The sequence below is a fragment of the Aegilops tauschii genome, chromosome 6, assembly GCF_002575655.3.
Source record: "Aegilops tauschii subsp. strangulata cultivar AL8/78 chromosome 6, Aet v6.0, whole genome shotgun sequence".
Lineage (NCBI taxonomy): Eukaryota > Viridiplantae > Streptophyta > Magnoliopsida > Poales > Poaceae > Aegilops > Aegilops tauschii.
In genome coordinates this window covers 390,121,276-390,133,075 of record NC_053040.3, presented here as the reverse complement: position 1 = coordinate 390,133,075, position 11,800 = coordinate 390,121,276, and the positions used below count along the sequence as shown (strand labels likewise).

The 11,800-nt window shown below is 49.2% G+C and overlaps 1 protein-coding gene across 1 annotated transcript; it reads right to left on the bottom strand.

Annotated features, from left to right (window-relative positions):
- Positions 1–8,835: 8,835 nt before the first annotated feature.
- On the bottom strand, positions 8,836–11,038 carry LOC109782285 (uncharacterized). The gene is made up of 3 exons (XM_020340884.1): positions 10,837–11,038; positions 9,232–9,873; positions 8,836–8,930 (listed from the first exon to the last, which is right to left on the bottom strand). The coding sequence occupies exons 1-3, from the start codon at positions 11,036–11,038 to the stop codon at positions 8,836–8,838; spliced, it is 939 nt and encodes a 312-aa protein (XP_020196473.1).
- Positions 11,039–11,800: the final 762 nt, after the last annotated feature.

The window sequence follows — 11,800 nt, the reverse complement described above, 5'->3', positions numbered from 1 at the left end:
AATAAATACCTTGGAAAGTGTTGGTATGGAGGGCACCTGTGGATACGGTTAGCCATGGAAAGTGAAAGTATGATGGAAAAAGGAATAAACTTTATTTTCTGTTTGGGAACTGCCTATGGCATATCTAGCATGGAAAGTGTTGGGAACTCTAAGTCGTTTTCGTTGGTGGGATGGATACACCTCCCAAAATGTTTTTATCTCTAATTTTTTCGCTTTGAGCTCTGGCACCTCTACAAATCCCTACTTCCCTCTGCGAAGGGCCTTTCTTTTACTTTATGCAATTTTTTTATTTTTGAAATTTGAGTCTCCATCTTCTCTTAAAAAGCACCAACTAGGAGGCAATATGATCGTACTTAAGTATTGGGTGTAGCTAATATTCAAGTGTGTTTCATGAATGGATCAATCGTTGAGCATGATGCGCTAGGGATAACTTACTTTAGCGTTGATATTTTGAAAGACATGGTTGCTTGTTGATATGCTTGAGTATCTAAATTATTATGTCAAAACTTGACTATTGCTTTGAATCACATAAAAATCCAAATGTCCATACTATAAAGAAAAGAATATGATATGACATGTTAGGCAACATTCCACATCAAAAATTCTATTTTTTATCACTTACCTACTCGAGGATGAGTAGGAGTTAAGCTTGGGGATGCTGATACGTCTCCAACGTATCTATAATTTCTTATTGTTCCGTGCTGTTATATTAACAATCTTGGATGTTTATAATCATTTTATAGTCATTTTATATCTTTTTTGGTACTAACATATTGACATAGTGCCAAGTGCCAGTTGCTTTTTTTCCATGTTTTTTACATCACAGAAAATTAATATCGGATAGAGTCCAAATGCCACGAAACTCCACGGAGAATTTTTATGGGCCAGAAGGAACACAACGGGCTCTGGCTGTGCCTAGGGGGTGCCCCGACGGGGGCACAACCCACCAGGGCGCGCCAGGAGGCCTAGGTGCGCCTTGGTGGGTTGTGCCCACCTCGGGTGCCCCCCGTACCGCCTCTTTGCTCTATAAATACCCCAATATTCCATAAACCCTAAAGGCATCGACGAAATATTCATCCAGCCGCTGTAGAGTACAGAAGCACCAGATCCAATCTAGAAACCATCTCGGATGGGGTTCACCACCTCCATTGGTGCCTCTCCGATGATGCGTGAGTAGTTCTTTGTAGACCTTCGGGTTCGTAGTTAGTAGCTAGATGGCTTCCTCTCTCTCGCTGGATTCTCAATACAATGGTCTCTTGGAGATCCATATGATGTAACGCTTTTGCGGTGTGTTTGTTCGGATCGATGAACTTTGAGTTTATGATCAGATATATCTTTTTATATCCATGAAAGTTATTTGAGTTTCTTTGATCTCTTATATGCATGATTGCTTATAGCCTCGTATTTCTTCTCCGATATTTGGGTTTTGTTTGGCAAACTTGATCAATTTATCTTGCAACGGGAAGAGGTGCTTTGTAGTGGGTTCAATCTTATGGTGCTTGATCCCAGTGATAGAAAGGGAAACGACACGTATGTATCGTTGCTACTAAGGATAAAACGATGGGGTCTATCTCTACATAGATAGATCTTGTCTACCACATGTCATCATTCTTATTGCATTACTCCGTTTTTTCATGAACGTAATACACTAGATGCATGTTGGATAGAGGTCGATGTGTGGAGTAATAGTAGTAGATGCAGGCAGGAGTCGGTCTACTAATCTTGGACGTGATGCCTATATAATGATCATTGCCTGGATATCATCATGATTATTCGAAGTTCTGTCAATTGCCCAACAGTAATTTGTTCACCCACCGTTTGCTATTTTTCTCGAGAGAAGCCACTAGTGAAACCTACGGCCCCGGGTCTTCTTTCTCATATATTTGCCTTTGCGATCTACTTTTCCTTTGCATTTATTTTCAGATCTATTAAACCAAAAATACAAAAATACCTTGTTGTGTTTTATTTCTATTTATTTTATTTTTCTATCTATCTTCCGATCTACTACAAATTTACCCCACGGTCGTTTGCCTATCTTGAGGCGTCGTACCCCGGAAGGGATTGACATCCCCCTTAACACGTCGGGTTGCAAGGATTTTTTATCTGTGTGCAAGGGTTGTTTACGTTGTTTTGCTTGGTTCTCCTACTGGTTCGATAACCTTGGTTTCATATCTAAGGGAAATACCTACCGCCACTGTGCTGCATCATCCCTTCCTCTTTTGGGAAATACCGATGTAGCTTCAAGCGACATCACTACCCGAGCAGGGTGCGCACGATCTTGTCCAGCTCCTCCTTGGATAAGTCATCCGGGCGCAGCCGGAGGTCATCTTCTGCGCCCCTGAACTTCCATAGGGGGCGCGAGTGCACCTGGAGCGGAGTCGGGCGCTGCGTCAGGAATTCCTTGATGATCATGGCCCCTGTCAGCTTCTTCGCCTTCGGGTCGTCGGTCTTCAGGTCTGCCGCCATCTTCTCCAGCAATAGCTCCGCCCTGGGATCTGTGAGCTTCTCGTGATCCCATCCTTCCAGGGGCGTTGGTTGCGAGGTCAGCAGCTCCAGCCGGGGGTGGGAGCGCTTGGCGTCCATGAAGATCCACTTGTTCCTAAAGTCCTCCACCTTCTTCCCGGCCCGCGAGATCGCGTTGCTATCATTGGCCGCGATGAAGTTGGCGCACCCCGAGCGCTGGATGCCATTAACCCGAAGGTAGAAGAAGTGGCGAAGCAGCACCATGGAAGGCATCACCCCCAGAAACGCCTCGTAGTAAAAAGCAAAGATTGACAGGAGGAGGACGGAGTTGGGGTGAATATGGAAGGCGTGGAGCTTGTAGTGGCGAAGAACAGCGTAGAAGAAGTCGGAGAAAGGGGGAACCAGCCCCGCGAAGACACTGTGCTGGAAGAAGGGGTAGAAGGTGCCGCCCAAAGTTTCCGGCTTGGCATAGCCGACCTGGAGCGCCGTCTCTCCCCCTTCGTTGCTGCTGCCGGCCGTCAGTTGGAGTGCGGTGGCGAGGTGCTTCTCCTCGGTGATGGTGGACGCCCTCAGTGCTGGCTCGGACCAAGAGGCTTGACGCCCGGCCGCGGCGGAGGGTTTCATCTTATCGGCGGCCATTGGTCGCGGATTTGGGATGAGTTTCGGTGGATCTTGAGGCTTTCTGGGCAGAAGGAGAAGGGGATTTGGAGCAAGACGAAGGAAAGGCAATGAAAGTTCCGCAGCAGGCGCCAGCCTTTTTGTCAGGCAAGGACGGTTGCCGAGGCAACATGGGGAAGCGGAGACGCCCACGTCCCATCAATCGCCACGCGTCAACCAAGGCCGCAGGCGGTTAGGGCCCGCGGCGCTCCGCACTTGCCCTTTGGCTTCGCCTCGAAGCCAAGTTCGAGCGCGCCTTAAGCCCGGGGGCTACTGTCGGCGTTCTGGGAACGGGGGTACCCAGACTTGCCTGCCTGCGGCCCACGGCGTGGCTCCATCGGAGGCCCCGTACGGCCCAGCTTCAGCAACAACAACCCAAGACCCTCGCGAGGGGCCAAGCCTCGCGAGGTGGACGACACCAAGACCTCCCTGGGGGCGGCCTTCCCAGGCTGGCTCCCGAGGAGCGGAGATATCTATGCAAGCTGCACCTCATGAGGTTCATATGACGTGAGCCATGACGACCGAGGCTAGGCGAGCGCCAACGGGCGCAGTGTACCAGTTTCCTCTTTGGTGCTAAGGAGGCAAGCGCAGGCGCGGAGTCCCGATGTATCAAGCAAAGGTTTCCATTTCGGTGCAACAAGACCAAGACCGCCAGGACAGCAGGACAGAGGTCATCGCGGAGCCCACCGCGGCGTAACCACCAGATGCTTTTGCAGGCGAAGACTACTTTTGTCAGGATAACTGTAGTAGTTGTCTCCCTCTGAATTTGGCCGTTCTGGGATCCCTTCCCGCCTACATTTGGGAAGAGGGCCAAGGCCACTATAAATAGGACCTAGCCACCACCATAGAAGGAATCAGATCCATTCCACCCGGACCAACTCACCAGCTCATCGAGCACAAGAACACCTCACCTCCTGAGGCTATTCGACCATTATACTTGTTCATCCACAGCCCCTCGAGGCCAATCCACCACAAATCAAGAGTAGGGTTTTACACCGCAAGGTGGCCCAAACCTGGGTAAGCTGATGTGTCTCTTGTCCATTAGGTTCGTCGAGCTAGGACGTGGGATCGGTGAGCAGGCAGAGTGGGGAGGACGAGTTCTTCGCACACACCCCAGAGTTCGAACCTCTCAAGGGTCTACGGAACCCTGAATCCGACAGCTGCTACTTCTGCAACTTCCATGGACATTGACGAGGAGCGGGCTGATGTGGAGACCACATATATGGCCACCTCTCGAGCAGGTATGATACCACAGCCGCGTTTACGCTCTGTCAACTGACTTCCTGGCCGACTAAAATCTCACTGTCGAGTGTATGCAGTGTCAACAAATGCTATCCAATTTCCAGATGATGACGATGAGGATGTACCTCAAAGGAGTGCAGGGAGAAGAGGCAGAGCTTTGAGCAAGAGGGCACCTGCTAGTAGGGTGCCTCGCCCGCCGTCTGAGCATGTAGTTCAACAACTTGGTGATCCAATACGGGCTACTGTCTCTTTTGCTGATCCTCTGTCGACTAACCAACCCTCAGCGTAGACTATCCAGACTTCTGGCCCGATTGCACCGACTGTACAGCCCCAGGCTCCAACCCCACCAGCTACGTCATCGACTCCATTTGCTATGCATCACATCCTGGAGGACCAAGTAGGAGCTGCCAAGGAAGCCATGATCCAGGCAGGTCTGATGATGGACCGACTGAAGGTGGTGTTTGACACCAGCAAGAACGCTTATGACGCCAGCTCTGCCCTCCAAACCAATGTCCGAGTAAGTGGGATTGTAAGTTGATTTCCGATTGGCTTTCCAGCTTGACCCTTGCTCTGTTAGGATATGCTATCTGAAAACTGCTTCTTTATTATTTGTAAGATGTCTGTGGATGAGCGTTTTGGAACCTTTAATGTGCATCTATCATGGGTCTGTGCCTTGCATCTGTACACCCACTGGGTGTTTTCTCTTAGCTGTGTAGCTCTTCCACTCAAGTTAGACAGGTTGCGTCGAGTGGGTTCTTGGTCCAGTGGGGGCACACTGAGTGCACCCATTGGGTGTAGTCCCCGAGATCGCGGTCGACTGCGGGCAATCGGCGGTGGTCTGAGAACAAATGATTCCTCTGATTTTTTTTACTTCTTCCACTCGTGCAGGGCAGACCACACCCAGTGGGAAATTGAACCAATGGGGGCACGCTAAGTGCACCCACTGGGTGTAGTCCTCGAGACCGCTGTCTAATGTTTGATTAAGCGGCGGTCTTAGAACTCTTTTGCCACAGCAATCTGAACTTGCTCTTTTTTACTTGGAAGTAACTGGTCTTTTGTTTCTGTCGACTGATTTGACTTTTCTGTTGATTGCAGAAATCTTGTGAACTTGGAACCCAGTATGCTGCTTTGGAGAAGGAGAAGATCCAACTCAAGCTTGACCTGGATCTTGCCAATGAGAATCTGAAGAAGGCTCAAGACGAAGTGGCAATCATGGGAGGTAACCACTTGTTGACTGTATGCTTTGTTATTTCATCTTTTCCATCCTTTGAACCGAGTGATTCCACTCGAACAGATGTCCTAGTGAAAACCGTCAGCTCTAGGCTCGACTGAGGAATGTTATTTCTTTAGACAAAATGAAGCAGGCCTTGGAGCAGAAGGACACTGATCTTGCGGGGGCGCAGAAGCTGGCGCGTGAGAAGACTAAACTAGCTGACAGGAAGCTAGCCTCAGTCGGCAAATTGGAGGAGGAGAATGCCAAGCTGAAGACTGCTATTGATGAGGCGAAGAAAGAAGCTGCACAACTGAAGGAGGAGAAGGTGGTCCTGACCGACAAAGTGGATGCACTCACTCGGAAGAAGGATGAGCTGGAGGTTTATCTGGGAGGTCTTGCCAAGAAGATGTTCCTCATGCTCGAAGGTACTTTTCATCATCCGACTGGATCAAAAAACTTCTTCACAATGTTGCTGCCAATTCATTACTTTTCTCTCTATGCAGAGTTCCGCCAGAATTTCAAGGAGGAAACCGGGCGGATCGAAACGGGATTGGACCCCATCAACTCTCTTGTCAAAGATGAAGCTGCCATGAACGTGATGTCACTGGAATCTCGCCTCGCTAGTGTCTTGGACTATATTGCTCGACTGAAGGTTGCACTGTCGCAGATAGACAAGGAGCTATGGCCAGAAGATGTGCTTCAGAATGACCTCGAGTCATCGATGACTCGACTCAATGAAATCCCCGACCGAGTGCAAGCATGGAAAAAATCTGCTACTCGTTGTGGTGCTGACGTAGCTCTGTCACTCGTCCGTGTTCACTACAAGGACGCCAAGGAAGAAAAGCTAAAAGCTCTTCAGGTGGAAAACACCAAGAAGCTTCAGTTTCAGTCTTTCATGGAGACCTTCATCGCCGCAACCACTCGCATTGCAGATGGTATTGACTTGGACACCTTTTTGAGACAGCTAGCCCTCCTCCTGCCGAGTGAGAAACTTAATGATTTGAATACGTTTGCCTCGGAATGCCGAGTGATCATGTAACCGTTAAACTCTTTCGGGCCTGACGCCAGAGTACTTTTGCTCATGGTTCTGAACCTTGCTGGATTTATCCGAACTTGGTTGTTTTATCTGAATGCAGTTTTCTTGCCTCCAACGTGCTTGGATATTTTAACTTAGGCGAAGATGGTTCGCGGCTAAGCCTCCGAGTGGGAGGATTGCTCTCCACTCGGAGTATTTTTGAAAGTTATGCGAGTACGAGGTCGCAGCTAAGCCCCCGAGTGGGAGAATCGCTCTCCACTCGGAGTAGTTTTTAAACTTAGGCGAATACGGGATCGCAGCTATGCCCCCGAGTGAGAGGGTTGCTCTTCACTCGGAGTATTTTTTTAAACTTAGGCGAGTACGGGATCACAGCTAAGTCCCCGAGTGGGAGGATTGCTCTCCACTCGGAGTATGTTTTGTAACTTAGGCGAATCTGGTTCGCAGCTAAGCCCCCGAGTGGGAGGATTGCTCTCCAGTCGGAGTAGTTTTCGTAACTTAGGCGAATCTGGTTTGCAGCTAAGCCCTCGAGTGGGAGGATTGCTCTCCACTCGGAGTGGTTTTTAGACTTAGACGAATATGGGAATGCAGATAAGCCCCCGAGTGATAGGGTTGCTCTTCACTCGGAGTATTTTTGTAACTTAGGCGAGTACGGGGTCGCAGCTAAGCCCCCGAGTGGGAGGATTACTCTCCACTCGGAGTAGTTTTTCAAACTTAGGCGAGTACAGGGTCGCAGCTAAGTCCCCGAGTGGGAGGATTGCTCTCCACTCGGAGTATGTTTTGTAACTTAGGAGAATCTAGTTCGCAGCTAAGCCCCCGAGTGGGAGGATTGCTCTCCACTCGGAGTAGTTTTCTTAACTTAGGCGAATCTGGTTCGCATCTAAGGCCCCGAGTGGGAGGATTGCTCTCCACTCGGAGTAGTTTTTGTAACTTGGGCGAACCTGGATCATAGCTAAGCCCCCGAGTGGGAGGGTTGCTCTCCACTCGGAGAAGTTTTCAAAACTTAGGTGAATCTGGTTCGCAGCTAAGTCCCCGAGTGGGAGGATTGCTCTCCACTCGGAGTAGTTTTCATAACTTAGGCGAATCTGGTTCGCAGCTAAGCCCCCGAGTGGGAGGATTGCTCTCCACTCAGAGTAGGTTTCTGTAACTTAGGCAAATCTGGTTCGCAGCTAAGCCCCCAAGTGGGAGGATTGCTCTCCACTCGGAGTAGTTTTCGTAACTTATGCGAATCTTGTTCGCAGCTAAGCCCCCGAGTGGGAGGATTGCTTTCCACTTGGAGTAGTTTCTGTAACTTAGGCGAATCTGGTTCGTAGCTAAGCCCCCGAGTGGGAGGATTGGTCTCCATTCAGAGTAGTTTTTGTAACTTAGGCGAATCTGGTTCGTAGCTAAGCCCCCAAGTGGGAGGATTGCTCTCCATTCAGAGTAGTTTTTGTAACTTAGGCGAATCTGGTTCGCAGCTAAGCCCCCGAGTAGGAGGATTGCTCTCCACTCGGAGTAGTTTTTGTAACTTAGGCGAATCTGGTTTGCAGCTAAGCCCCCGAGTGGGAGGATTGCTCTCCACTCGGAGTAGTTTTGTAACTTAAGCGAAACAGGTTCGCGGCTAAGCCACCCACTGGGGGATTTGAACGTATGTTTATGCGAGAACAACCATTATGAAACCGCAAGAATCACGTCTTTGATAAACAATATGAAAGTATTCTGTTACATGTCGACGATCCGAGTGTAAAGTATAAAACCGGCGTAGCAGATCCGTGTTCCAAGCGCGTGGCTCATCTTTCTTCTTGGCTACATTGTAAAGGTGATACGCCCCATTGTGGAGCACCTTGGTGACGATGAAGGGGCCTTCCCAAGCAGGGGCGAGCTTATGAGGCCGTTGCTGATCCACTCGGAGCATAAGGTCTCCTTCTTGAAATGCTCGACCTGTGACGTTTCAGGCGTGGAATCGACAAAGGTCTTGCTGATAAAGGGTCGACCTGATCAAGGCCATCTCTCACTCTTCCTCCAGAAGATCTACAGTGTCTTAACGTGCTTGCTCTGCTTCGGCTTCTGAGAAGAGTTCCACTCGTGGTGGATTGTGGAGCAAGTCACACTCGGAAGCATGGCTTCAGCCCCGTACACCATGAAGAAAGGGGTTCGATGAGTCAACCGATTGGGAGTTGTCCTCTATCCCCACAAACAGACAGCAACTCGTTCACCCATGCTCCAGCCGCATGCTTAACGTCGCGCATCAATCGGGACCATTTGCTCTTTCCGCTTGCCCATTCAACTGCGGGTGCGCAATGGACGCGTAATCGACCGAGTCCTTGGGAAGCGCAGAATGCTCTGAACTCATCCGAACCAAAGTTTGAGTTGTTGTCTGTGATGATGCTGTGCGGAACTCCATATCGAAACACCAACTCTTTGATGAAGCTGATGGTTGTGCTTGAGTCTACGTTCTTGATAGGTTTTGCTTCAATCCACTTAGTGAACTTGTCGGCTGCTACGAGCAAATTAGTGAAACCGCTTCTGTCGGTCCTCAACGGTCCAATCATGTCCAACCCCCACACAGCGAATGGCCAGATGAGTGGGATAGTTTTCAAAGCAGATGCAGGCTTGTGGGACATGTTCGAGTAAAACTGGCAACCTTCGCACTTCTCGACGATCTCTTTCGCCATTTCATTTGCCCGCGGCCAGTAGAATCCTGCTCGGTATGGTTTGGCCACGATGGTCCGGGAGGACACATGGTGACCACATGTCCCCGAGTGAATATCATTCAAGATCAGTCGACCCTCTTCTGGAGAGATACATCGCTGAGCTATGCTAGTAACACTTTCTCTGAAAAGTTGTCCGCCTATAACTGTGAAGGCTTTCGACTTGCGGATGATCTGACGTGCTTCAACTTCATCCTCTCGAAGCTCCGGCCTGAGCAGATATGCAATATACGGCACCGTCCAGTCGGGGGTGATTACCAAAATCTCCAGGATTAAGTCGACTACTGCTGGCGCTTCGACTTCAGTCAGATTGGTAGCACTTATTGGTTGCGGGGGCTCCTCTGTAAAGGTATCTTCTTGCACTGACGGGGTGTGGAGATGCTCCAAGAACACATTACTGGGAATAGATTTTCGAGTGGAACCTATTTTCGCCAGATCATCAGCTGCTTGATTCTTGAGTCGAGGTATGTGGTGGAGTTCCAACCCTTCGAACTTCTTTTCCACTTTCCTTACTGCATTGCAGTATCCAGTCATGGCAGGGCTCCTGATATCCCACTCCTTCATCACCTGATTAACTACCAAATCCAAGTCACGTAAACCATCAGGCGATGGACGCCGAGTGAGATGGCCATACGTAACCCATAGAGAAGTGCTTCGTACTCAACTTCATTGTTGGAAGAAGCAAAGTGAATCTGGAGGACATAATTGTGTTTGTCTCCTCTTGGGGACACCAGGACCACTCCAGCACCAGAACCGTTCAACATCTTAGATCCATCAAAGAACATGGTCCGGTGTTCCGAGTGAACTTGAGTCGGCTGTTGTTGCTCAATCCACTCGGCCAAGAAATCTGCAATTGCCTGAGACTTAATTGCCCACTTAATTGCCTTTTTGCTTCAAACTTGATATCCAGAGGGAGAAGTTCTCTTGCCCACTTAGCCACTCGACCGGTTGCATCTCGATTGTTCAAAATTTTTGACAATGGAGCATCGCTGACGACTGAAACCGAGTGGTCTGCAAAGTAATGTGCAACTTTCTTCGTGGTCAAATAAATTCCATAGACAAGCTTCTGGTAATGTGGATACCTTTGCTTGGACGGAGTCAAGACTTCAGAAATGTAATACTCTAGGCATTGAACTTTATAGGCATTGCCTTCTTCCTCTCATTCGACTGTGAGCACTGTGCTGACAACCTATCCAGTGGCTGCAATATATAACAACAGAGGCTCTTTGCTGACTGGGGCGGCAAGCACCGGCTGGGTGTGAAGCAGGGCTTTGAGCTCTACAAATGCTGCTTCAACTTCAGGAGTCCACTCGAATGTATCAGACTTTTTCATCAGTCGGTAAAGAGGTAATGCCTTTCCACCGAGACGAGAAATGAATCGACTCAATGCAGCCAAACAACCTGTGAGGTTCTGAACATCATACACACGCACGGGGCGTTTCATTCAGAGAATTGCTCCATTTTTTATGGGTTTGTATCAATCCCTCGTTCGGAAACGAGAAAATCGAGTAACTTTCCTCCAGGGACTCCGAATGTACATTTGGACGGATTAAGCTTGATGTCATATCTTCTTAGATTGGCAAAGGTTTCAGCGAGGTCAGTCAGCAGGTTGGAACTCTTGCTTGACTTGACCACGATATCATCCATGTATGCTTCCATGTTCTGACTGATTTTAGTGAACAGGCACTTCTGGATCATGCGCATGAACGTGGCGCCAGCATTCTTAAGACCAAAAGGCATGGTGACATAGCAAAAGCACCCGAATGGGGTGATGAAGGCCATTTTTATTTCATCGGGTCCATACAGTCGGATCTGATGATACCCGGAATATGCATCCAGAAAAGACAAATGCTCACACCCCGCAGTTGAGTCGACAATCAGATCAATGCGGAGGAGAGGGAAATGGTCTTTCAGGCAGGCCTGATTGATATGCTTGAAATCTATACACATAGGAAGTGAATCATCTTTCTTAGGGACCATGACGACATTGGCGAGCCACTCAGAGTGGTATATCTCGCGGATGAACTCAGCGACCAGGAGCCGAGCCACTTCCTCACCAATCGCCTTCCTTTTTTCCATGGTAGACCGACGAAGATGCTCTCTGACAGGTTTTGCTTTTGGGTCAACACGCAAACGGTGCTCAGCCAGCCCCCTGGGTACACCTGGCATGTCTGATGGTTTCCATGCGAAGATGTCCCAGTTCTCATGGAGGAACTGGATGAGCGCGGCTTCCTATTTGCTGTCGAGTGTCGTTGAGATGTGGGTCGGAGCAGCAGTGGGGTCTTCCGGGTGAGTGTGGACTGGCTTTGTCTTGCCGGTCGACTGAAATTCGAATTCTGAAGTAGTCTTCTTAGCTCGCGACAAATCACTCGGATCGGCATTTTTCTTGTATTCCTCCATCTCTACTGCTGCCATTTGCTCATCAGCAATTTTGGAGCCTTTCTGAAGGCATTCCTCCGCTCTCTGTCTATTTCTCGTGACCGTGATCACACCCTTGGGTCC